The sequence below is a fragment of the Gymnoscopelus microlampas genome (genome assembly GCF_963454915.1).
Source record: "Gymnoscopelus microlampas genome assembly, chromosome: 10".
Lineage (NCBI taxonomy): Eukaryota > Metazoa > Chordata > Actinopteri > Myctophiformes > Myctophidae > Gymnoscopelus > Gymnoscopelus microlampas.
In genome coordinates this window covers 29,575,901-29,601,828 of record NC_139947.1, presented here as the reverse complement: position 1 = coordinate 29,601,828, position 25,928 = coordinate 29,575,901, and the positions used below count along the sequence as shown (strand labels likewise).

General features: G+C 39.5%; 3 protein-coding genes across 4 annotated transcripts; all 3 read right to left on the bottom strand.

Moving 5' to 3' along the window:
* Positions 1-1,328: 1,328 nt before the first annotated feature.
* On the bottom strand, positions 1,329-8,637 carry LOC311053949 (eukaryotic translation initiation factor 2 subunit 2-like). The gene is made up of 9 exons (XM_084069761.1): positions 8,493-8,637; positions 7,256-7,454; positions 6,061-6,161; positions 5,699-5,828; positions 5,049-5,149; positions 4,701-4,849; positions 4,138-4,194; positions 3,681-3,766; positions 1,329-3,323 (listed from the first exon to the last, which is right to left on the bottom strand). Exons 1-9 carry the CDS (start codon positions 8,505-8,507, stop codon positions 3,148-3,150), a joined length of 1,014 nt encoding a protein of 337 aa, XP_083925887.1. The 5' UTR covers positions 8,508-8,637; the 3' UTR covers positions 1,329-3,147.
* A 903-nt stretch (positions 8,638-9,540) lies between these two features.
* LOC311053951 (charged multivesicular body protein 4b) lies at positions 9,541-17,352 on the bottom strand. Its single transcript, XM_084069764.1, has 5 exons — positions 17,044-17,352; positions 14,961-15,138; positions 13,480-13,594; positions 12,192-12,318; positions 9,541-10,904 (listed from the first exon to the last, which is right to left on the bottom strand). Exons 1-5 carry the CDS (start codon positions 17,225-17,227, stop codon positions 10,834-10,836), a joined length of 675 nt encoding a protein of 224 aa, XP_083925890.1. The 5' UTR covers positions 17,228-17,352; the 3' UTR covers positions 9,541-10,833.
* Positions 17,353-18,377: 1,025 nt separating this feature from the next.
* Positions 18,378-25,661, bottom strand: LOC311053950 (vesicle-associated membrane protein-associated protein B/C-like). 2 transcript variants are annotated; one of them, XM_084069763.1, is made up of 6 exons: positions 25,381-25,661; positions 23,469-23,621; positions 22,691-22,794; positions 21,944-22,024; positions 21,352-21,537; positions 18,378-20,492 (listed from the first exon to the last, which is right to left on the bottom strand). In XM_084069763.1, the coding sequence occupies exons 1-6, from the start codon at positions 25,436-25,438 to the stop codon at positions 20,328-20,330; spliced, it is 747 nt and encodes a 248-aa protein (XP_083925889.1). In that variant the 5' UTR covers positions 25,439-25,661; the 3' UTR covers positions 18,378-20,327. The 2 variants fall into 2 exon arrangements, with proteins under 2 accessions (XP_083925889.1, XP_083925888.1); XM_084069762.1 differs by having other exon boundaries at positions 21,352-21,483; positions 25,381-25,570.
* Positions 25,662-25,928: the final 267 nt, after the last annotated feature.

The window sequence follows — 25,928 nt, the reverse complement described above, 5'->3', positions numbered from 1 at the left end:
GAGTGTTTTTTTTTTCACATTTCCTTCAATATTTCTAAATAGTCACCGTTTAAAGTGCTCATGTGACCTGAAGTCGCTTCTACTGGGCTTGTTTTCATATATATGGTTGCTTGTTTCTCTCGCAAAATCTGGCAACTCTGCTCACTGGCCCAGGGTGCACTTCCGCTCTCTTTAAAAAATAAAAGCGCATATTTTATGACAAAGGAATAAAATGTGACCTGCAATTTTTTTATGTGACTAAATAAATATAAATGTATTTAAATGTAAACATGTGTAACATATAATTATGTTAAAATGTATTTAAATACATTTAATAAAAAAAGTTCCACTACCAACCAGCTGTAATGAAAATGTTTCACTTCTATAAAATGAATTGTTGCATATTTACAGCTAACATGGTTGAGTACTGATGACACTACAATATCTTTAAAGGTAGTGTAATGTTTTGTTAAGATAAGTGTTAAATAGCTCTATATTCTGATTGTAATCATTGCTATAGAATCAATGTGTGTTCAATAACAGGGGTCTCCTTGTCTCTCTAGCTCTTTAGTAAACAACAAAAAACTAATTTTCAGGTCAGGATATTAATTTCATCCAATCTGGAGAGAGAACTCATCCAGGATTAAGGATAAACAAGTGGAACCCAAAAAAATTGTAGACAAAACAGGAATAGGAAAACTATAAAATATAGGTTGATAAATGGGTACTCTCTCCTGGCTGGGTGAAATTGGCAACCTACCTTTGCCTTAACAAAAAACTATTAGTTTCAACCAAAAATATATCACTTACACACCCTTTAATGGTACAACAGCTACCATGATGGAATACGCCAGGCTAGGCAGTGATCATGACAAGTCAGTCAAAAATATATTTGAATTACATTTTGAATACAAAAGCGTCATTATCAGTTAGTTTGAATCCAGCAATTGTTTTCATTTTGATCTTTCTTGGCCACCATAACAACATGTATGGGGCACTGACGCATAGGGGTATGGAGCCATGAAATTGTAAGCCGCCACACACAAAATGGATGACTGTCAATAACTGGGAATGAACACAAGCTGCTCCTATGTCAGATCCTTCCCTAAGTGGTAACATTTCAAGCTACCATGTTCATTACACATGAATGACACTGTACCACTGTACAACTCAATTAAAGGGTTTTGTTTTGCCATTACATACGAGGTAATAAATCTGAAACAAGGAAGCAGCTAGATGATGTTCTCATTCCCTCTCTATTTTAATCTCTCACGCCTAATACATTATTGCATCATTTATAACCAATTCAGAGTTGTACATAAATACATTTGAAATAAAGAGAACAGTGATAGGGAGCAAGTTGAGTATTTTATTTTTGTAAAAACCAGGTTTAAAATGATTTCTATCAAGATCTTTTCAACCATATGCATCACCAATTCAACAAGACCCAGTTAAATTTAGAGTTCCACTCAAACAAATATGCATCCATTTCAGATTAGAAAAGGTCTTAGGATATTTTCAATAGTACACAACAGTGTTATTTTCATGATAGTAATGAATTTTTGGCAAAGTATTCAATTTATTCAAATTATGGATATTTAATTTCAAAATGTAACTCTTCATTTCCTGCCTTGCTTGTGGTGTATCTTTTCTGGATCCCAGTTGACATAAATGACCCAATACGGACATCTGCTTTGAGGTGCCAGTTCACAATAAGGTGATATCTAAGGGCAGCGTGTCGCTTAAGATGTGTATTTCAGTGAGAGAATTCCCAGTCAACGTTAGCTAGGCAACCTGTTTCACATGACAAAACCTTGTATTGGGCACTTGATTTTCAGTCTCGCATCCGAATCTCTCCACCTAGGTAGAATGTGTTGATCTAAACTGCAGGAACCAAAGAAAAAGAACAATTGCTCATCAATGCCATTAAAGAACTCTTAACACGCAGCAGATTTCCTATCTATTTCTCACACACAAGCTCACTGTCAGAGTCCATGTTTGGATAGTTCTTATTCTTAATCAGTTAGATGAAAATAAACCCCTTGTAAAGACTCTCTTGGGCAACTAGCAACAGTTGACAACTCTCCCCACCATGTACACTGTAACCTTGTGTCTTTCTGATGTATCTCGTTATGAGCTAGGGTAGAGGGCCGCTTCATGGGACCTAGGGTCATTAACCTACCAGAGAACAGGCAGCATGGATTCATTATCAGGAGAAAACAGTGATAATGACACATGACTCATTAAAGCCTAAGGTATACAGAGTTGCCCACTGTGTCTCGCCTCGAAAATAGCACATCTACAAGCTCACCACGTGTGCGACACATTGCGAGCTTGTAGATAGGCAATTTTCGGTGTGAGATATCAGTGCGCAACACAGTATATATCAGGCGTTTAAGGCCAAGATGTTATGGAGCAAATAAACTCTCTGGTTGTAGTTCACCTGAGCAAGAGTACACTTTTGTTTTCAGAGGGTTCTCCTTTTAAAGCTACAATCCGCAAATTATTTTAATGAACAAAATAGGATTTTAACCAATCTATATGGTATAGCATGTTAATACAATATAACTAGCACATCTGCAGTGGTTGTTATTTTAACCAATTCAAATCCTGGTGTTACAGTTGCAATTACATCTCTCTGTTGGGATGACAAAACTTACAGATTGCGGCTTTAAATTACTTATTCAAAACACATCCAAATGGTTTGATATGTGGTGCTTGTACAACAGAGAGGGGGGAAATGAAGGAATCAAGTAATGTTAATTCAGGATTCCCAGGTGGGAGAATAAAGGATAACAGCAAATGGAAAAAAAAAAAGAAAAAAAAAAAACCTAGCGACTGGGAGAGAGCTGGGTTTGTAAGCGAGACCACAGAATGCACCAATGTGAATTGTACATAAAACACATCATCTGTTTGTGGGCCTGCCTGTGAACACCCCTAACCCCTTCATATATTCTCCAAACCACTCAACTTTAGCCTCTCTCACACTCCTTTGCATGGTTGGGCTGAATCATAGCCTATCAACAGCCAAACCTCCACCTGTCCAATACAGAAAGTCCAGTTATAAATCACAAGGGGGCGTCTAGCCACCCCGCCCCAAGTCATCCTCCCCAAGCAGAGAGAGAGGGGGGAGCCAGAGAGGGAGGGCAGCCCCGGGTAGGTGACCTCTTAGTTGGCTTTGGCGCGGAGCTGTGCCCTCTTGCCCGTGACAGCCTGGAATCCGGTCTTGATGCTAGCGACCGAGCAGCGGGAGTGGCAGGTCTCACATTGTAGGAAGTAAAGACGAGTGTCCTTTTGGAGGATGGTGTCTGGAGAGCGGCAAGTGTGACACGTCACATATTCCTCTGTTGGGGGGTGTGATGGGAAAATTAATGTCAGAATAAGATCAATGGAAATCTTCTTTCTTATCCACATGTGGAAACTTGTCTTTTATTTCACAGTAGTAGTTATAAGTTGAGACCGTACACAATACATTTGAGAACAAACACTGCAAGATATATACGGGCAACAAGCTTCCGCTACATATTACTTGAATTTACAACTCCACTTAAAAACTCAATTTATTATTTCTGGCCGAGACAACATATTACAAAGAATTATATACCAAAATGTGAAAATGTAATAAACTAGAACTGAGAAACCCGATTTGTTTTTGACACCTAACGTCTTTGAATAAATGGTGAAAAATAGGTCTCACTTACTGATATATCTTCTCAATACATTTTCTATCTGTTTCTGCTGAAATCTGCCTTTAATCACAAGCTGGTTATTTCCATCTATGGAACCACTGGTGAAGGGAAAAAAATGTTAAGCAAACTTATCAACAGTTAAAAAAGAAAATCATTGGCAAAGTCAAAGAACTTAAACCAGATATCAATTTGAACTTGTATTGGTACGATTAATAGATTTATAAGTTCCACACACAAAGAAACATGATTAAAGAACATGTGGCAAGACAAATGAGTAGAAATACATTTTATCTGATCTATATTGTTACAAAAAGATGGTCAAAAGTGCTGAAGAGCAATAGAATAAAAGTGAACAGATGTTCATTTCCTGTTCCTCCCAGCACTGTAAATATGAATTGACTTTACTATATAGTTAAATGGATAAATTATCCTATTAAATTAAAGATAGATGGTAAATAACATGTATTACCTTGTACCCAACTCAGCCAAGAGGAAAGCCAGGAGATGCTTTGGCTGACGATGCAAACTGTAATAAACCACACAAAATGCCAGTTTTTAAAATGACAACCAGGAGGATATTTCATTTATGTTTTCCAAGAAGTCAATCTATGAAAAAGCTTTCTTATAAAAAAAAAAGATGGTGTAACGTTTGAGAGCCATCACTGGATTGGAGACGGATTTGGTTGGCAGCATATATATATATTTATATTGAAATGGTTATGATCAGAATGCCATATTGGCTCTTTCCCAGTAACCACCCAGTACGCAACTGTTATTTGTTTTAGTAGTGTACATATATTTACTTGAATAGGCTATTTACAGTACACTTTCCACTCAATATTCACCAACTACAGGAGATAATCTACTGTAGCAGGGTACTTTTACAATACAGATTTTTTTCCCTTTTTCGTAATAGATTAGACATCATAGGCAAGTTTGAAAACTAAAAAGTTATTAATAAATAAACACCAAATATATGCAGATACAGAAGCTGAAGCTCAATGGCTTTACAGGAGAAGGGGGGTGACTTACAGTTTGCAGATGTCTGTGAAGTTTACAAAGGACGTTTTCTTGGTACCCACTCGCACCACCTGAGGAGGCTTCATCACAAACTTCCTCTTCTCTCCAGCCACCATGTCTGGGTTCTTCTCCCTCATGATGTTGAAGACTCGGTTGAGCAGCTGAGTGGAGGAATAGCAGAGTCATCATCATAATAAATATAGATTCACAATTCAGTAGTTTATTGACATATTGATCAGGATAGCTACAGTATGTATTGCCTCAGTGTACTCTCAATGAAAACAAGAGAGGACATTAGACACTTGAAGGTGAGAGCTTGTGTGTTTGTGCAGGTGTGTACGTTTATGTTATGTCTCCTACCTCATCATACGAGTAGTCTCTCTCTGTACCAGCCCAGGCTGGGCCTGTGGAGGAGCTAAATGAGATTCCATCATTGTTTTTCCCCTCGTCATCCTCAAGAGCTGCCAACACAGAGTACAACACATCCTTACACACATGTTTTCAGGGAGCACGCCACAACACACGCACAAGTACACTAAAACGTGTATTGGCCACTCGATGGCTTCATTGTGGTAAAATTAAAAACATAATATTAGTACTAACAATAATAAACTTTATGTATATTGCACTTTTCAAAACATTACAAAGTGTTTTACAAAATAAAATAAAATGACTGAGATACATAACTACATAAAAGTACAACAAAGAATACAGATGACACAAAAAACGAACAATAAAATCAATGCAACTAAACCGCAAAAGACAAGAGGGACAGCATTCACAGAGCCTCCTGTCTACATCCTGGTTCATATTTATAAAAACATATTTATAAGACTGGACTTACAGTACAACATACAGTATTATCCACAAGTTTTCTAGGGCATTGTGGGCATCACTTCCTGTCAATTTGATTAGGTATCAAATCGACAGGAAGTGATGCCCACAATGCCCTAGGAAACTTGTGGATACAGTAATATATATATTATTTTTTTTCAGTCATTGGTCCTCACCGTCATCCTTCAACTCCAACTCTCCCTCCTCAAAGTCTACTTTTTTTGGCTTCTTCTTCTTGGCTGGAAGCATGAGATCAAGATCGTCCTCCTCCATAACCTCTATCTGCTCACTTTCAATCTTCAGCTCCTGTGTTCATATGGAACAAAAGATATGTTCAATGTGGGAGAACAATCAGAGAGGGTAATTACTCTAAGCCGACCCAGTAACATCAGATTTCAACCTGCACAGTAAAAACCTCAGATTATTTAATTCTTAAGAGAATTTGAAACAGAGTTACAAATTTGGATTTAACACTGAGGATTTTAAAGGTGTACCAATTTGGCCGGTGAAGCAGAAAAGAGACCACAACTGAACTGACCTTAATTCCCTCCTCAACTTCATTATCAAACACTTTCTTCGGTTTCTTCTTTTTCTTCTTCTGGTTGAAGAAGTTCAGGTCATCCAGATCGTCAGATTGTTCTACGGAGAGATGAACCAATAAAGCATTTCACTTGCTTGATTCATTAACAGTTTTTCGGATTGACATCATACATCTAAACTTCGAGTGCCTTGCCCCAGTTTCAGATAGTGCAACTTTTCCATCATGTCGATAATGCCACATCTAGCAGGAGTCAAAGCTCTAACTTTATTTTAATGGTTGTTTATGCATGGTGAGAACTCAACCTTCACATGAACACCCATCTGCTCCAATTCCCCTAAAGATTCTTTCGAAAATAGGCAATTTAAAGCTCACACAGTGTTAATTTAATTTTGGAAAACTTTTGGCTATAATCACATCCCCAAAATAGGTATGCCAGGTTGTGGTTAAAGACAATGGCATATAACTGTATATCGGCCAGATGGCCAAACCGATATTGATCGGGCTGTTGTTCAAATCCCTCCCATGACCTGCGTTGCATGTCATGTCCTCACACACTGCAAGGTATTTTATAAAAAAGGTTAAGACATCTACATCTTTTTCTCTGTCCAGCAATTCCAGCTGGCAGATTCGTCGCACTGGGTGGCAAACTGCAGCCGGAAGTTTGATGGAATGCATTGTAGTCAATGAGAGCCAGATGGATCAGCTTATGAACAAACTGAACGACTGTGACCTTTGTAAAATACTCGGTCTAGGAGAAAATAAGCACACAGTGTAATTGTATTGAGGAATCTAAAGAGCATAAAGTATGTTTCTGACAGTGCCAAAGTATGTGCTGTTATTGCGAGACTGTCCATCATCACTACCTAGGTACCGTACTAAACGATACCTGCCGTTGTTTAGGTACCTCAATAAAATTACGTAGTGTGCACATCGAAAAACCAGTGAACATAAAACAACCCGTGATGTATCTTATTTTATATTCCTGAACCGATTATATGACCACGGTCATAATACTTCAGAAATAGTGTTTGTTCCTAAGCTGGTCCAGCTGGCTCTCATTGACTGCAATGCATTCCATCGAACGTCCGGTTCCAGTTTGCCATCCATGCCTTCCATTCCTTCTTTAAATTAAGTTCCTTGACTCATTGGCCCCCTCTCTCCACTGACAAATACCCAGAAGTCATCCCTTTACCTTTCTTCTTTCCTTCATCCTCATCTAGATCAAACTCCTTGTCTTCTCCTCCTTCTGGCTCCACCTCCTTCGCCTCCATCTCCTTGGACTCCTCTCCCCCGACTCCCTCTCCTCCAACCCCCTCTCCACCTTCCTCGTCCATCATGAAGGGCTTCTTCTTCTTCTTCTTCTTCTTGGTCATGTTGGGGTCGAAAATCATCTAAAAGTAAAGAAGGAGAGGAGGAAGAGGAATGCAACTGGTTAATATCGAGGTTGTCATGTTAATAGAGCACCTCAGTATGTCACAAATTTAGCAAGGTAACTTCAGCTCAAAAACATATGTCAGTAAATTAAAGCTTTAGGACAGTTTATGTGGTTCATATCTTGGCTTAAAGGGGAATACCACTCATTTTATTGGAAAATTACTGGATAATTGATTGAGGTCATGTGATCAGTGACATACGCAAGGTGTACTTTTGGCTACACCTTGCGTATGTCACTGATCACATGACCTCAATCAATTATCCAGCTCTAGGCAACATAGAAGGGGGAGACTTTTCTAATTTCTACACAACACCTCTAAGGTGAATTAAAGACATAGTTCAATGTTGAAAATTAGTGGTATTACCCTTTAGCCTCGGATCAAAACTATCATAGATGCATTTAATCGAGTCTGACTCTTACTTCCGTATCTATGAATGTCAAAATCAATCACATACATCCATGATAGTCTTCATCCAAGGCTAATCTTGGCTGCACATTAAAAAATAACTTCAGTCACTACTAGAACGTTGACAGAGGACCCGTCAACGTTCTTTACAAACACTCTGAACAATGAAACACTACGAGACAACATTTCTGAACACATTGACTGCTGCCAGTGGAGCACATCATCGACAGGCCGGGCAGCTAACAGTTAGCTTTAAATTAGCCTGATATGGTTTCTTTCAATAATCATTGTCGGTGACACAGAAGATTGACGTGTCATACCGAATACAAATCAACAAAATGATTTAGCAGTGAAGCGAGCGAGTGAAATATGTGTAAGTTTTCTACAGTCTACGGTTTTCGGCCGCCGTTCGAGGTAGACGGTCCATTGTAACCATGTGGAGAACACGGCACCAGGGAGTGGAGCAATGGAGAGGCAGGAGGCCCAAAGTCATTCTATCAACGATCATGTCTTATATTTCATCTTATTGCCAGCGACTAAGGTAGGGATCGATAGGCAGGAATTAGCGGATACGATCCGATCGCTCACCTCGTCTCCTGACATGTTTGCGGACTGGAAATGGCCTGGAATCTGTTCGGTTTTATCCTTCCCACAGAACGGTCTCTCACACTCACTGCAGCCGAAAGATGTCTTGCATCAGCGTTGGACGAGCAGTGCGCACGCGTGAAAATGGCAACTCATTACGTCAGTACCACGCGACGCTGGCAGCGTTGCCGGATTCTGCGAAAGAAATAAGCAACCAGGTCTACGAAAACAAGCGCAAAAGAAGCAACTATGTAGCAACATGAACACTTTAAACCTCGGCTATTTGGCTATATATTTGAAAATAGCAGATCTGTAGATCTGCTATTTTCAAAAAGTCTTGCAATGAAATTAAACACACACATGCTCCTCTGGGCACAAAACATTTTCATGAAAATATTTGAGAACCACTGGTTTAAATAATATTTTTGGAAGCAAGCCTAAATGACCGCATTCACCAATATTTTATTTACAAGCAACTTTACAGAAAAATAAGTCGCTTATAATAAGACTACATGGCAACACAGGACGCCGGGCCGCATTCAAGTCCCCACTCCCAGTGTTGTTCATGCAACATTTTTTGCAGATATTGATCTCTTTGCCAGTGACCAACTGTGTGTTGCTTTGAATATGAAAACATAACATGGAAACTGACTGTCATAGTTGAGTAATGGCAGAGAGGAAGAGGCACAAGACAATGATCGCTGTCCTGCCAACATATCAGATATGGACGCATGTCACCCATCCTGGTTACACAGTGGACACACATAAAGCCATTTTAATGGGTATCCACATGATAGATGATAGATATTCATATGAGCCAGGGTACTGGGTGATAAGGCTATATGGAAAAATTATAGTAATCATTGTGCTTAACTGACAGTCTATCACATTAGGGCTATGGGCAAGTTACTAAGATCCCAAACAATTTCCAACACGGGGCCTAGGAAGTAGGAAATACTATTGTATGCAATGCAATTTTGGGCATTTTAATCCATAGTCTACACATTCATTATATCACATGATGAAAATACAAGAAGAAAATCGCCTCCACCACTGTAAAAGAATTGAGAGCTTTAATGATTTTTCCAAATAATATTCTCATCTGGATAAATAAAACATAGAAATGCAAACATGCTTGCCCATCCTTGTGTTACATGTTTTTCTATGTAAAAAATGTACAACATGTTTCTGAAAAAGTAAAAGTCAATTCCTCAAATCCAAAACTCTGATATTGTAGACTATCTTCATCTTATATAAACCACCGCCAACTTCGATGAAATTAATGTGTGACACGTTTGTTTTTTTACAATTTTAAATTGAAAAATAAAAATCCATATGAAACAAAACAAAAGACCCAGACAGACAACAGGATGCAGGGGTTGGGTTAATATAGTCTCTCTTTTACTAGCCGTGCGGTGTGTGAGAACTGTGTTATGATGTCCTGTTGTTGCATGCGTCACACAACATGAACAAAACCCTTCAATGTCAGCAAAAATAGAAAATAAAAAGAACATTTGGGGTATATTTACACCAAATAACAACCACTGGTGAGGATGTTTGTTGGGGTTTGGGGATAGAGGCTGACAAAAGTAGCACAGGAGGCAGGGGAACGAGGATGAAGCCTGTAAAAAAAACAGTATGATAAATTTGGGGAAACTCTGTATTACATCTTAAGTGTTTATAGCTTCTTATCCACCTTGTGCATGCTCAGTTGGCATCCCATTTTCAGGAAAAATTAACAAAACAGAGAGTGAGGAGTAGTATCATAATTAGTATTATTATTATTGAAACATCCAGCTAGTTCAGTGCCAACAAAGACAAGTAAATATACCGTATATGTCAGATACAGGCCCTTCAGGGCTTCAATTCCCATGAAATTCTTCTGGCATTCGGTGATGTGAGCCAACAACATGTCTATAGCCAACCTAGACAATAGTCTAGCCGTATTTCAATTGTCAAACCATGGAAACCACAATATTATGTTCATCAATCATATATAAATATGATTTCTGTGGCTAGCACGATAGCTGATGTCTGACGCCTGGGCCATGGAGTGTTACTGTTGTATTGTAATCAAGGGTACAAACTTTAAGTGATTTTATCAAGCTACATTTATAGCTTTGAAAAATAACCATGACATACTCTCATGAGCACTGGGTGTGTCTGTTCTCTGGATTTGGGTTGCCAAGGGGAGGGAAAGGTATAACTCTACAGCAATTTTGCCACTTTTTGTAGTGTTACAAGATGATCAGCTCTCCTCAGACACACAAAACAACCACACTCAATATCCCATAAGTCCATTCATTCCCACAATGTCTTCTCTCTCTGTATGTGATGTACGCGTCTACATGGCCTCCATTGCCCAGCGCTGTAGATCCTCCATGTCGTCCTCTTCCTCGTCTTTCTCTTTCTTGGCTGTGGGGCAACAAAATGCACAATGTTTGTGAGCTATTTCAATACATTTTCAGATTGCATAATATGCCTAATACCTACTCCGCCATATGATGATGTCACTTGCCACAAAGAAGACATCTTCAAGCTCTCAATGCAATGCTACATACACATTGTTAGCTTGAAGATATGTCCTCACCTTCGTGCAATTGGGTATAAATTGAGCCAAATGCGTAATGTGAGCGATTTCAGTACATTGTTGTCAGATTGCATATTAATTCCATTCGTAATGTTGGATCCTGATGAATTGGACATTTTGACTCTCGAGAGTCAATATCCATAGTGTTCAGTCTGAACTACTTGTATGTTATGGTGCAATGCAATCCATATAACAAGAAACACAAAGTGATAATAAAATGAAGCACTTCAACATTTCTCTATTTATACTCATTAAAAAACAACCAATTGATGGACCCTCCAAAACTAACGCTTTACCCACCCTCATAAGGACAAAAACCTGGAGGTGCTTATTAGTTAATTTGGGGACGAGAACATGAGGCAGGGTGTGAACAATACAGGGAGTGTTAATGACACATTATAGAATAAATCCATCTTGTGGATAAATAGCAAGTACATGTGGCTGTACTAATTATCATAGTTAAATTACAAACACAAATCTAGTTCATAAATATAATAAAAACATAAAAATGTGACAGATAGTGACAGCATCAATTCAATCAGCCAAAGCCTCTTATTTTTGAACTTGAACACATAATAGTAAGTAGCAGGGAAGAGCGGCTTATAATTGGCATCAGCAGAGAGCGATGGTGTCTATTCCGTTTTCAATGCGCTAGACCCCTGGGAGATGGATTGCTGAGGTGGAGCGCAACACCTACCATCAGCTCCCAGTACTTGCCGCAATACTTTTTATTTAACCTTTATTTATACTGGTGAAATCCCATTGAGATACCAGATCTCTTTTACGAGGGAGCCCTGTTAAGTGCCATGCTACTCATACGCTGAGTTGGCAGTGCACAGGATCAAACCTTGGACCTTTCGTTCCAAAGGCGAGTTCTCTACCGACTGAGCAACTCAGAAACAAAATACATAAATAAATAGATTTCTGGTGGTCATTTTGGCACGTGTGTCAGGGGCAGATGCTCATGAATAAAGATTGTGCTTAGATAAGTTTCTTCAAAGTTGTGTGAAGAATATACCAGTGAAAGATGCCATCAAAAATAACTTTGTTTAATTAAAAAAGTTACACAGTATGAATTGAATAAAATGTTAAATAATAATAATGTTTCTCACCAGGTCTGGCGGGTAAGGAGGTGGAAGGCACATTGGGCAGCGGAACATTCTCCGTCCCACCAATCTCCAGCAGGTTCTTGTCCAGCTCTTCCTGTTCCAACTCATCCAACTCAGCCAACAGCTCATCCTGAGGACCACACAGCACACCACTTATAAATCATTCCCTATCAGTACCTTTAGTATGCTTTTATGCTGTTTGCCACTAATAGTAAAGAGAAGAAAGAAAGACAGGATGAAATGTGACATACTAAGTCATGACTCCTTCATCCACATCTCTGGCTCACTTTGTTTTATTGTTTTTTATCTTACCATTTGATTTAAATTGACTGTTTTATCTTGTTATTGTTAAGCACTTTGTAACCATGTTTTGAAAAGCACTTTCTAAATAAGGGTATTATTATTATCATTATGATGATCAGTCACTAGGTCTGAACCTACAGTATGTATACCAACTGGGTGAGACACCAGCACACCCTATGATGCCAATGTTTTGTTGTCCTGGTCTAATTAATAGCTATAAGCCATCTACAGTAATTAATCAAACTTTTATTCAACTTTTCACCCAACATGCTCAATTTCTTTCATTGCATTGTGTTCATACAAATGTTAAAATACAATACAAATTTCTATCTATACAGTGTATGTAAGGAGTGGTAAGAAACCCAACTAGGGCGTTAATACTGTACCACACTACAATTTACAAAAGGTGGTGAGGTACATTGTGGTACAGAGGTTGAACTGTGAGTAACCACGGACTACAGTAAACATGGTAAGCTGACTCACCTGCTAAACAGGTGAATCCTTATACCCTCTTTTGAATTGCATTCACTGATCACATGACACTTGGGGGCGAAGTTAGATATAGCCTCACTAGCTTTAATCTGGTCCAAATATTTCAGCAGTAGCCATTGGGAACTACCCATTCAAGACTACTACTACATACTTCTACCTACTTTATTGACTGGCAACTTATCCTAGTATCTGTTATTGCAATATCCAGGGATGCCTGCATGCCATCGTTCACTGTGGCTCTCTGAATGAGCGCATTCAAAACTGAGGTTGATGCGGTGGCTAGGAGGTCACCCTCATCCAAGGACAATATTTAGACAGATATTCAAAGTGGGAGTAGGAATGAGGTGTGGGATTATGTTAATTCCATTGAAGTGAGATTTGTTTCACTTTCTTAGCTTTCTAAACTATTTCAAGTGGCACCTCCAACTTTCGTTGTAATAACTATGGAAGTTATGACTGTAAAAACTGAAACACAGCCCTGAAAAGCTTTTCCTACCTCGTCGAATTCCTCTCCGAAGCCCACGGGTTTTGAGATGGCATCAGAGATTTCTTGAGCCAACTCCTGTTGCTCGGTTATGTCCTGCATGAGGTCATCGACCTTGTCAATGTCCCTGAAACGAACACCAGCATGGGAGGTTAAAGACTAATTTATACTAACAAACCAAGGAGAACAGATCAAGTCGTGGATGCGACATATTGTTAGCTTGAAGATCAGTTCTTGTTGGCAAACGACACCGCCATGTGACAGGAGAATAAATTAAGCTTAATGTTACTGTACATTAAAGCACTTCTATAGTGAAGCAATCTAGGAGAGTGGTAGACATGCAACACAGGTCCTGAGCTGGACTCAGATACAGGAACTTGCGGTATACGTACAACGAGGTGGAAAAAAAGTGATCAGAAAGGTTAACCAAATAACACGCTATTTGTATAGGATTGATTGTCTTGTCAGTAAGAATACTCTGAAGATTCTTGCAGGGGGCCTCATTCAAGGTTATTATGATTATGCATGCACTTCATGGTATCACAACACCTCCAAGGCCTTAAAAACAAGGCTACAAACATCCCAAAACAAACTAGTAAGGCTACTTCTTGGCCTCAATCACAAAACCCATCTAACCCCTGCTCATTTTGCTAGGATTGGATGGCTTAGGGTTGAGGACAGAGTACAGCAACTTGCTATGGGCCTGGTCTTCAAGATACACCACAACATTGGGATCCCCCTGTATTTGTCTAAATACTTCCTAAATGTTAATGAAGTCCATGATCATAACACCAGAGGCAGCTCCACAAATCATGTGCAACCCAGATTTGGCTCAACAAAGGGAATGAACTCGTTCTCATGCTATTCATCAAAAATGTGGAACGCCCTACCAAAAGGAGTAAAGGAGTGCAAAACCCTACTCACTTTCAAAACTGCCCTAAAGATACACCTTCAGGAGGCTGCAATTCGAAAATGGCCCCTGTCTAAGTCTTAACATACCCCCCCCCATTTCTTTTCTTCCCTTGTACATTTTTTTTCCACTCTTCATACCAGTAACCTGTAAGCTGATTGTATGACATTCTGTATAGTAGTTGTGTATATCTGTCTGTCTCTTATATGTCATCATGATTTGTGTGCATGGGGATCTCATCTTAAACAAGCTCAGTGCTTAATGAGTCTCCCAGTTTAGTAGACCTTGTATTGTGATTTTTTTGTACTTCCATTTACTGATGTTCTCATGTCTTACTAAATAAAGTACATCAATCAATCAATCAATCAATGAAATATACGAGTAATTAGCGCCTAAAGGAGTAACAGACCAAAGAAGCAACATGTAGAGGAACTATTCACTCAGTGTCTATAGCTGAGGGACAGATAAAAAAGAAATCCAATACAGAATTTCAGAATAAATCACTTGGCCAACAAATTAATCGATCATTCATACAAGCAACCGCATCCATGATAAAGATGGGCAACTCTCTTTTCCCTCTTACATGTTTTCATGGGCAGACTTCATGGCCTTGGCAGCAAAGCCCATATTTTTAAGCACTTCAGTGTTGGTGTTGGCATTCTCCAGTGCCTCCCTCTGGAACTCGATGGTGGACAGTGTTCCATCGATCTGGCTCAGCTGCTTCTCATACCTCTTCTTTCTTTTCAAGGCCTGCAGAGCCGCTGCAGGGGAACAACACCAGACACACAACAAGATTAACGGATGGATGGGTGAATAGTAGGGCTGGGAAATTAACCAAAACTATATAGAAACCAATATTTAGAACCAATAACCGACTTATAAACGAATAATCGAGAAGAACGTTTTTTTTTTTCCTTTTACAATCAACAAATTGACAAGGAAAATTCTAATAGATTGTTTAAATTTGACTAAATCTATTTGTCTGATTAACCACCTAACCCTGTGTTATACTTCCTTGTACAATGGTGGTGTACAAAAAAAAGAGCGAAATAGCCGAAGAAAATCATTAATCATAATCTAGGCAAAAGTTTTAAATAATCGAGCTATTGAGTCATATCGCCTAGACCTAGAATAGACACATGGAGAGAGCCAGCCAGATACTGTAGCTGGTTAAAGGGAGACAGACATACAAGTAGCTAGACAGATAGATTGACTATTAGATTAACAATTTGATTGAATGTTGAGGAGAGATGCAAATGACTGCCGGTAGTAAGCTAATAAAGATGGAGTGACAGGGATTTAGCCTTCAGTGTGGGTGAAATAACTCACAGCAAAGGACAAGTCAGAGCTAAGACATTTTCTGAGACAGGAGAGGCCAGTGTGTTGTCATGACAACCTGAGCTGGTCGACCATTCTGTGTGATGCAAAATACTTTATTTTGACACCAGAGTGATAATGATTCTGGCCTAACTTTTATCCGTCCAGTTTGGAAAAAGGGAACTTCCTAGTTCCATGTCACCGTCATTATAACAGGAAAGTGGGTTTTGTTTTGTTTGTTCGTTCAGAGACAGTTCAGAGCCACCAGGTGGATTTGTTGCTAGGCCAGCTACGAGGAGGGCTACATTGGAGTCAGCAGGTGGAGGTTTTACCTGCTCAACGCGTTCAGAATAAAAATTAGGGGAATTTAATTGTATTCCAACAATTGTGGAGTGACATAACATGAACACATGACATGTAGTAATAAATATATAATTGATGAACTGATAACAACATCAGGAAATAGAAACTTGCCAGCCCATGATCAGGTGACCATGACATAGTTAAAGGGCTATCATGGAAAATGTGTGGCTGTCTACTAGTGAGACTATGAGTCATTCTGTTGAACTTTGTAAGGCTTAGGAAGGAAATACCTAGTCCTAGGGCAATGTACACAAGATGGGTTAGGACGGTATACACACTACCAAAGCCACATGTTGTACAAAATACAAGATAAAAAGGGGTGGGGAAGTCTTTTAATTCCTAACTGATGGCCTTTTCTCTGTGTTTTACTTCTTGCAATGAAAGTTATTATCGATAAATAATGCTAACTAATGTAAGGGCAACATGTTGTTGTTTGTAAATCAGTGGGTCATTTATCATGCCCAATGTCCATGAACTAGCACATGCTTTTATAATTAAACTTCCCAGGTTAAGTCAGAACGTTACACTGGTCTCATTATTGTGTCATCACCCCGTGACAACAACTTCTCAATTAACGTCTAACAGCTGACTATATAAAAACAGTCGAACAAGCCTTGTTTTAATGTTACAATAATAACCTGTGCGGTTAAATCCGCGTGGCTACATGATTTAACAGCATCACGTTTCTGTATTCACATCGCAAAGTTATCAAACACGATCACTTATAACAGTGCAGTGTAATTTGAGCTGAACACCGACGACCACAGTCACCGGGGTCTCGGGTGCTTCAACAGCCGGTAAACAACGAGCCTCAGACGGGATACAGTCTCACGGTCGCTCGATGTGAAAGTTAGCAGCTAGCTAGCATGTTGATGCTAAATGACAGATCGAGTTTAGAGTTGTCCAGTGGCTTACTTGTGTTCCACCGGGTGCTTTAATAGCCGATTGTTGGGCGAAGTATTGGATGTTTGACATGTATATCTCACCTCGCTTGTTTTTCGTGCCGTTCTTCTTTGCGGTGAGCAGTTCCTGGTCTATCTTTTTCTCTAGAAATTCCTGTTTCTTGGTTAGCATCTCCTCTGTCTCCCGGAGTTTCTGGATCGCTTCTTGTGGACTCGGTCCCTTTCCTCCCTTTCCCCCTCCGCCAAACATCTTAGCGAACAAAGACATCTCTGAGGCAACAACACAAAACCTACAAAACCTAGGAAATAGTCGAAATACGCGTGGAAAATTGATCTAGCTACTAAGCTACTCTGACACTTCGCTCTGGCCCCGAATTTGTTGTTTTTTCTACTTCCTGGATAAGGCCTGATGACGCAATATTGTTTGTCGGGTGGGCGTTGTTCGTCGCTGGTCTGTCGCCCCCTGTTGGATAAATAACCATGGTCTGACTCTGATCACTTTCAGCAATTGAGGCCGATTCTACAAATGTCTTCTAAATCCTAACAGTTTTCTGAAAAACATATATTGCTACATCAGTGGTTCTCAAACTTTTTCATGTCAAGGACCACCCAAAATATGTATTTGGCCACGGACCCCCCCCCCCCCCCCCCATCTCAAAATATTTTGTTCCAGGGACCCCCAGAAGCAAAGACTTAATTGAGTTACAAATGTTCGCTTTAAAATAATATTTATTCAAAGATTTGCACAAATCTTCGATTTGATTTTTCAAAAATAGCAGATATATAAGCTCATATATCTGAGCTTGTGTATCTGCTATTTTTGAATAGCCAAATAAATCTAAAATGACACAGATGCTTAATGGGTTATGCGCTATCAGATACCAAAGGACATAATATTGCAATTTTAGTGGATTCAACTGAAAAATAATTTCTAAGGACTGCTGAAACCATCCCCTTCCATGGGTAGAATTCCCATTAAAATTGAAAAGAAAAAGAACAAGTAAACTTTCCACAACAAGTAGTTGGGGGTTTATGTATTTTAATTCATTATGATGCTACAGGATCCATAATGGTTGCTTTATCTTCTTTTGACTACATTTTGTTAATAACGTTGCTCGTTATGTTTTGAATTCCATTTTTATTTTTATGTACATACAAAACAGTATCCAATTAATTTGTGGTTACATTGTGACTGTGTGTGCCTGCATGTGTTCTGAAGCTGCTTTTTTTTTTTTTACGTAGTGTATATTCACAAGTCAGTCCTCCTCCTTGCCACCCACATCTCCAATCCCCCATGCTCCCTCAGGCAACAAAACAAAATACTTCATAACAGTTGGTTGCTCAGATGACCATTTCATAGCCAAGGCGGCAACACACTACTATACCGTCTTTGCTCTAAAATAACCAAGCCCAAAAAAGAAAGGAAAACAAATTTAATAAAATAAAACAAAGAGGGAGAACACACTGATAAACCAGACACAAGATGGTCCCTTTTTCAGAAGACGGTAATCTTTTTTGTTTTGCTTATATAAGTTTCAAAACACAACAAATGAGAGCAGAATAAATCCAGATCATTTCATGCAGTAAGCTCAGTGGACATTTGAATATAGTGCATTTGTATATTATGAACAACAAAAATATAGTGGATATGTAAAAAACAAAAACTGCTATAATGCACTGGAACACAAACAGTATAATACTCTATGGGCAGAAATAAACGAGGTGGCCAAAGCTAGTGTCCTATACACTGTAAAGTCATATACTGTTAAATGTTCAAGTTGGTTTTGCATAAAAAGTCCACTGTTTTAAGATGAGGGGCTAAGAACATATGTTCTTTTTTTTACTGGTGCCATTTCTTTAGTCAACCTGAGGAAGTAAATATCAACAGTCTGAAAATTCAAACGTTAAAATGAGAAAATCAGACACCTTGAAAAATCCACTGTCGCTTAATATTAATCTAATTTAAACTAGTTCACTGTGCAGCACACAAGTAAAAATTTCAATGACTGAATTAAACAGAAAAACTAAATCAACAAACAAATGACTTTTTCTAATCAGGGCTGATCTTTACAGAGATTGTATTTTTAGGTTAACACCCCATTTTCTTCTGTTGTGTACAGGAAATCTGTTTGGTGATTTACGTTAACCATTCCCTTACTTCTCTATCTGCAACAGCAGCCTGTAAATTCACCATCTCTCTGGTTTCCTCTCCTTAAATGAAAGAAACCAAAACAACAAAAAATAGACAGTTAAAACTGTATATTTGCACCCAGGTATTCCTAGTAATGCATGCAGTATGCAGCTGGGTGCAGAACTCCAACTATTTATATCCCAGCGCACATTGTATGTGTGCAAACCCTAAAGGGTGATTTATACTTAGTTGCACGCCGGTGTCGCGCACTAAAAATAGCAGATTTACAAGCTCACAACACACCACGCTGCAAACAAGTGTAAATCAGGCATAACTCTCTTAACCCTCAAATGCCTGAAACTGACCATTCACAATTAGACTTTCAGGTGCAAATTACTGCACTGTGTTGAGAAAGCTATTTACACCTGGGTACAAATAGACACTCCGGTTAAAATATTCACACACACACACACACACACACACACACACACACACACCGACAGAGACACTTGTGTAGAAGCTCAAATGAAGAAAAACGAACACAACCATGGCTTTTACTGGCTCACACCGTTTTTATCAGATACATTATAGAACACATTTTTTTAATAGATAATATGTCTGTCTTTCGTGGATTCCCTGCATTTCCTGTCTCTTTACGCATCATCAGAACTACGTGGAAGATAAACACTCAGGAGAGAAACACTGGAACGCCTCTCCTGATGTCTTCTGAAACAGGAAATGTGAAGACTTAAAGAGGTTTAGATAAGGAATCAAGGAAAGACTGAGTGAGACATTCAACCGGAGGGAGCATAGCCGCTCCCCTTACTCACTCCATTATCTACTGTCTCTGTCTTTGCAAACTTGGGACAGATGGAAATCGAGGAGGGATGGATGGACGGAAGAAAAGACGAAAGCAGAGATGGTGATAATTTCAAAGAAAAAGAAAAAAGAAAACATTTAATGACCAAGACCTGTAATCCTGTAATGAAACTGTTCCTACTCGCGATTCACTTGAATCTTTCTTATGTATTGTTTTGACATTTGTTTCCTTTTAAACATTAAATACTTTCCACACTACTCAAACAAACCCTTGTGATATTGCCATAAATGCTAAAAAATAAAACAAAGATAAAATAAACAAACATAAACCGAGAAGACATCATCATCGCCGCCATCACCATTATCATCTCTTGTCCTCTCGAGCATGCCATCTGTCTGTCTGTCCATCCGTCTAACTTTACAGGGCTAGCTTGCCGATGATGACTCCGATGACAAAGAAGAGCACGCAGAGAGCCAGTATACGGGTGCTTAGACCTTCCTCCCTCATGCTGGATGTCGCCATGGAGCTGGAGTGAGGAGTGGCCATTGATGTCACCTTTCTCTTCCGCAGTCCATCGTCCTCCTACCGGACACAGAGGAAAGAGCAGAGGTCAGGGGGGTGCATCTCTCTTTTTCTACTAGTAGCAAAATAAAAAACAGTTGCTTAGAGGACGTACTGGTCAAGGATCTAGTTGTTTCTAACAAACAGCTAAAAACTTTAAAAATTACATATAATACTGAACAGCTTACCGTATGTTACTAATAATGAAAAGTTAATAATGATCAATGCCTGCTTAATTAACGGCAATTTGTTATCTGAAAATAAACATCGCAAATTGACTGACTTAACTGAATCTGTTTGGTCTGGTGTCATACTTTATGCATTTTATTTTGATATGAAGTTCCAAAGAAAAGCTGAAAAAACATTAACTGTGTCACAGGTTTTACATCCAATCTATTTAATGGTTGGGATGTCCAGTGTACATTATTAAAAAAAGAAGAGGTGAAATGGGGTAAAGCATGGATAAGCACGCTGTCCCTCCCTGATCCATTTGCCCTCTTCTGGTAGCCTGGTTCAGTTTTTAATACAAGGATACAGAGGATACAAGGATCCCAAAGGATTTTGTATCCACACCAGATTCCCATTGACCTTTATGTAAAACAAAATGTATTATATAGTCAGTAGATACAAGTTTCAGACTTCATGGGTTGATGAGGTGCAACTGGACACACCACAATTTCAGGATTCTGACTGGCGCATGCCTCAGTCATATGTACAGCTTTGGGTGTGGGTATGAGAAGGAGCCATTGAAGGATAGAGTGCACTAACTTGTATATGGGAATGAATAAGGGAGGTAAGTGAGGGTGAGTGAGTAAGCATGTGAGGGTGAGTGAGGGAATGAGTGAGGGATTGATTGCACCAGCCTGTCTGTGTGTCTCACCCTGATCTGTTTGTTTTCTTCCCGTAGCCGCTGCACCTCCATCTGCAACCTCTTGCACTCCTCCATGATCTTCTTCACCTCTCCGTCATCCAGAGAGGCACTGGCTGACTTGGGCAAAGGCGAGTGCTCCGTCTTAATGGGGAAGGAGGACACAGGTTGGATGCCTTCACTCTCTGATTTCACTTGCTGCAGAGAGCGGGGGGAGGACGGATAGTGGAGGAGGGGGGACAGGTGGAGAATAGGTGCAAGAGGAAGAGGAGGGATATGGGAGGAGGAGGGAGAAGACAAAGACATGCATGTGGCAGTGGAGATGAGAGTGAGAAACAATGAAGATAAAATCATAATGAATGGGAAAAACTGCACAAAAGAAACCATGTAACTCAACAATGCTGATATGAGTGGGACATCTACTGAGAGGATTTGCTGATGAATTTTGAATGACAAGCCTGCTTGCACTAAACACTAGGAAAGTAAAACTGAAGAAAAAAACAAAACAAATAAAAAAATATAACATAAGGGGTAAGAAATGACAGTGAAGCATCATGCGGAATGTACACAGTATGGATGCATAAGGGATAGTCCATCTACTTACAGTTTTGTCATTTTCTAGCGGCATCTCAAATGCGCATCTCAACTTTGAGTCCATCAGCTCCTCGGGTTTAGCCTCCTTCCACTGTGGAAAAGAATGAAGACTTGGTTGTCAAGAACACTCACACTCAACACAAAATCTCAGAAGCTAAACATGAAATAAAACAGACGTGTTTCTTTCTTTCACTTGATTGTTGATACAACAGTCTTGCAGAAAGACTTGCAAAAAAGTCTGTAAAAAAGTATTCAAATTTAGAATACTGGTAATGGTTAATTTTTCAGATTGATGAATATAAAATGAGGAAACTGTTCTGTCCTTCTTTCCTTCTGATCCATTTTTCTCCTCAGTGCGTTCACCAATCAATCTGAACTTGCACACGGGTGACAATTGGCATATGAGGGGAGTGAGGACGCCAATTATTCACTTTCCCCAAAATTAATTTGTTAATTAGCATTTTTGTGAACTCTCACTCAATTAAGACTGCCGAGGGTGGAGCCAGGGGGAGTGAATCAGAGAGCAGTGCTAGGGTCAATTGATCAGCAGGTATTTCCAATTGTCAAATTGTGCTCGCCTCTTTATATTTGCATGTTGTACCTGGGCTCAGGGCCACACACACAGATTGTTTTTACCATTTTAAGCTGTTGATGTTAGCATGAGCAGTCAATTCCAGTTTCCAATTTGTAAATGCTGCTTTAAAAAAAGGGTTAAACGTTATGTTAATTATAACTGAATGTCTGTGCAGTTACTCACCACTCCCTCCATGTCAGTCATGTCATATGGGGCCAGCAGGGACTGCACCATGAATTTGTGTTTACTCTTTTCATTGGGATCATAGTCAAACGGCTGTAGCATAACTGTGAACGATAACAACAGAGGAACAGGAAAAGCAGGACATTAAAGCCCCAGTGTTAACTTCCTGTATTGCCCAATAAGAAAGGTATTACATAACCTGTAAAGGGAAGGGTCAGTCTATGGTTTAGACTGTAATGTAGATCACATCTTAACCTGCTAACTAAGAATAGAAAACTAGTCAAACTGCATTTTTATTCAGCTGCATGGATTCAGATAATTATCATTGAACCAGTGCAAAGGTTGGGGTTATAAAGGCTCGGTAATAATTCTGTTGTTTTCCATGACAATAATGCTGAGGTGTAGCGAATTAGGTTACTACATTTTCATTTATTCATTTGTTTACCTAAGAACAGAAAGAAATCATGACAAATAATGTGAGTTGATTACAAAGTTCCATTTTAGAGTGCTAGAACCACATTGTGCCAGGAAATGTCTAATTCCAGGGTGTTTTGGAATGTATAACAGGTGACTAACATTGAGGAAAGGAATCTGATTCGTCAACCTGGACTTCCACCTATAAAGTACTTTGGCCCAACCCTGTATTATACTGTTGTTGTACTACTACTATATACTAAAAATGTGTAAAAAACGTAACATTAAAAGGGAATCAGAGCTATATTACCATTATAATTTATTTTTGTATTCATAAGTCTTACAAGAGTAATTCATTACAAACCAGAAACATTGATGGAGGTTCCAGCGTCAATGATGCCACTGTTGGGGCGCACACAGTATCTGCGAGGTGCAGTTGTCTTGACTTTGAAACACACATTTCTATCTGTGGGGTTACCGAGCTTCAGGGTGGCAGTGACAACATCTGTAAAGGGGCCTGCAGAGTACAGACAATAATATAACAGTGTTAGGGACTATGAGGGTAACAATGTGTAAAAGCAAAGTTAGAAACTTGTTTAGTTGCTGACAGGCAAAATGTGTTTGTCATTTCAATCATTTCAAAACTTTGATAAGAAATGTAAATATTTTTTCATTTACACTTTTCTTATGTCATTAGTGATTGTGGGTTTAACTTTTTGTGACTGCAAACTCCCCCCCCTGTTTTGTGGTTGCATTTGTACATCCAGTGCATGGCTCAGTTTACAAGATATAGATCAAAGCAGTGATTGGAAAGCGCTGTGTGCCAGGATTGGTTTGAGAGAAAGGGATGGAGCCTAGGCAGGGAGCAGGGCTTATTATGCATCTATTAGGATGAATATGTGCAGGCAGGCAGGTGTTTATAGTAAGAGGAGAATAGAATATGTGTGGCTTCTGTACCTCTTTATTACACGAGAAACATAACTGCACATAATTACTTCATACTGCACAGTGCAAACTTCTTATTACGGTCTTGTCCTGACCGTAACAACTGAAACTAAATATTGTGGTGAGTTTGACTAAATATAGTCTTCAATAGCATGTATTGTGCAACATTGATGTGCTAAGATCTCCTTTTTGCTGAATACCATGACTGAGGGCATACAGTATTTAATATACTGTCCTTTCACGGACCAAAGCTTGAGAATACTTCAACATAAAATTATTCTAATCCATTTAAATAATAATACAATTTATCTTTAGTTCCAATTAGTTAATACTGAAAAAATGTGCCATGCCCATGTATGTCTGAGTAACTCAGTGGATGGATGCACCCGTTTGCCTTATATTTTAGATACAAGAATAGGCATCAATCTTCTGTAAACATACCTCTATTGAGTTGAGGGCAACACTACAGACTACACCTGCCTCATTTCAACACAATCACACCCTAAACAATTATTTCACAACCACAAATAGTTTTAATTATTCCTGACACACCCGGGCGTTCAGACACGGTTTTTGTACCCATTTAGGCCTGATGGGTGTAACATATATAACTGGCGTAGAATTTAGGATGCCAGCACAGCTAAATAATAACTGTTAAGACTTCAAACATAGCTCGTCAGCTGATAAATGTGAAATATATGATTGTTAACAGCCCACTTGGTAATAGTCAGAAAATGCTGGTATAAAGCTAGGTTGCTTGCTACAACACAACACACTATCTTACTAAGTAGTTCAAGTGGAGATGTTTTCTTTCTGACACAGGCATGTGGAATATCATATGCACGGTTAAATGATATTATAGTTAAATGGCTGGATTAAAGAAATGGGGCGGGCGGGCCTGCCTGCCTTGAACGGTGCAATGACAGCTAGCTTAATGAGTTAGCTCTTTTTAGCTCAATGCTACGTGTAGCTCGTTAGCACCAACGCATATATATGCGTTGGTGCTAACGAGCTAGGTGTAGCATCGAGCTAAAAAAGACCATAGCGTCGTTTCACCTGTCATCGCCACTTAGTCACCAAAACCAACGCCTACGACACGCACACAGTGGCCATTGTCGTTATGTTCACCCACAGGCTAAAGAACTAACGTTGAACATGTGCCAAACAACATGCCGTCATTGACACTTGTCTTGTAGAAGCTATAGCCTTTGGAGCTACTTGGCACTTGGTTCAGTTCAGTTGGGAGAGGAGAGGCAACGCTACACAGTGGGAGCAGAGGCAGCAGCAGGGCCCTGCCTGCCTGCCCTCCTCCTCCCCCTGGTTCTTCTTACCTCTGAATTTCAGCTCGTGTTGTGGCTCTAGCACCAGGACCTGTTCTGTTCTGGCCATGTCCCAGAGCTTAGTTAGTTCGGTCGGTCGGGAGGGACTCTGCTGCGGGGAGAACAACAACAATCGGGAACCGCCTCTCTCTGTGTTTAAGTTTAGCTCCCGAAGATTACAACCCGTCCTCGGCTCGCTGGGGGGAAGGAGGAGGAGGAGGGGTGTGATTACAAACGCACCACTGACTGACTGGACTGCCAACGACAGCTGGGGCTGGGGGGCTAGGCTGCTAATGCTAACACTCTGTACTCGAGAGTCAAGATGCCAAGGTTTGGTTGGTGACGTCACACAATTTACAGGACGCGTGGCTGAGATCCAGCCTGGAGCGGAGACAGAAACTTTGTGTGTGTAAGTCGATATTATAACTATGATGTAACTCAAGTACATTTACTCAAGTACTGTACTTAATTACAATGTTGAGGTATTTTTATTTTAGTGGAGGATAGGCAAATATTGTACTTTTACTCCACTACAATTATTTGAAAACTTTAGTTTTGAT

Coding starts and splice junctions, on each gene's coding strand:
- LOC311053949 (XM_084069761.1), bottom strand. Junction 5,150..5,698: donor GTTGGAGTTGAAGGATGACG/GTGAGGACCAAT, acceptor CTGTGTTGGCAG/CTCTTGAGGATGACGAGGGG. Junction 3,324..3,680: donor TGTATTGAGAAGATATATCA/GTAAGTGAGACC, acceptor ACCCCCCAACAG/AGGAATATGTGACGTGTCAC.
- LOC311053951 (XM_084069764.1), bottom strand. CDS start 17,227: ATGTCTTTGTTCGCTAAGATGTTTGGCGGAGGGGGAAAGGGAGGAAAG. Junction 15,139..17,043: donor CGGCACGAAAAACAAGCGAG/GTGAGATATACA, acceptor GTTCCCCTGCAG/CGGCTCTGCAGGCCTTGAAA. Junction 13,595..14,960: donor AAGTCTGCCCATGAAAACAT/GTAAGAGGGAAA, acceptor TGTTCGTTTCAG/GGACATTGACAAGGTCGATG.
- LOC311053950 (XM_084069763.1), bottom strand. CDS start 25,438: ATGGCCAGAACAGAACAGGTCCTGGTGCTAGAGCCACAACACGAGCTG. Junction 22,025..22,690: donor TGACTGACATGGAGGGAGTG/GTGAGTAACTGC, acceptor TCTTTTCCACAG/TGGAAGGAGGCTAAACCCGA. Junction 20,493..21,351: donor AAGAAAACAAACAGATCAGG/GTGAGACACACA, acceptor TGTGTCCGGTAG/GAGGACGATGGACTGCGGAA.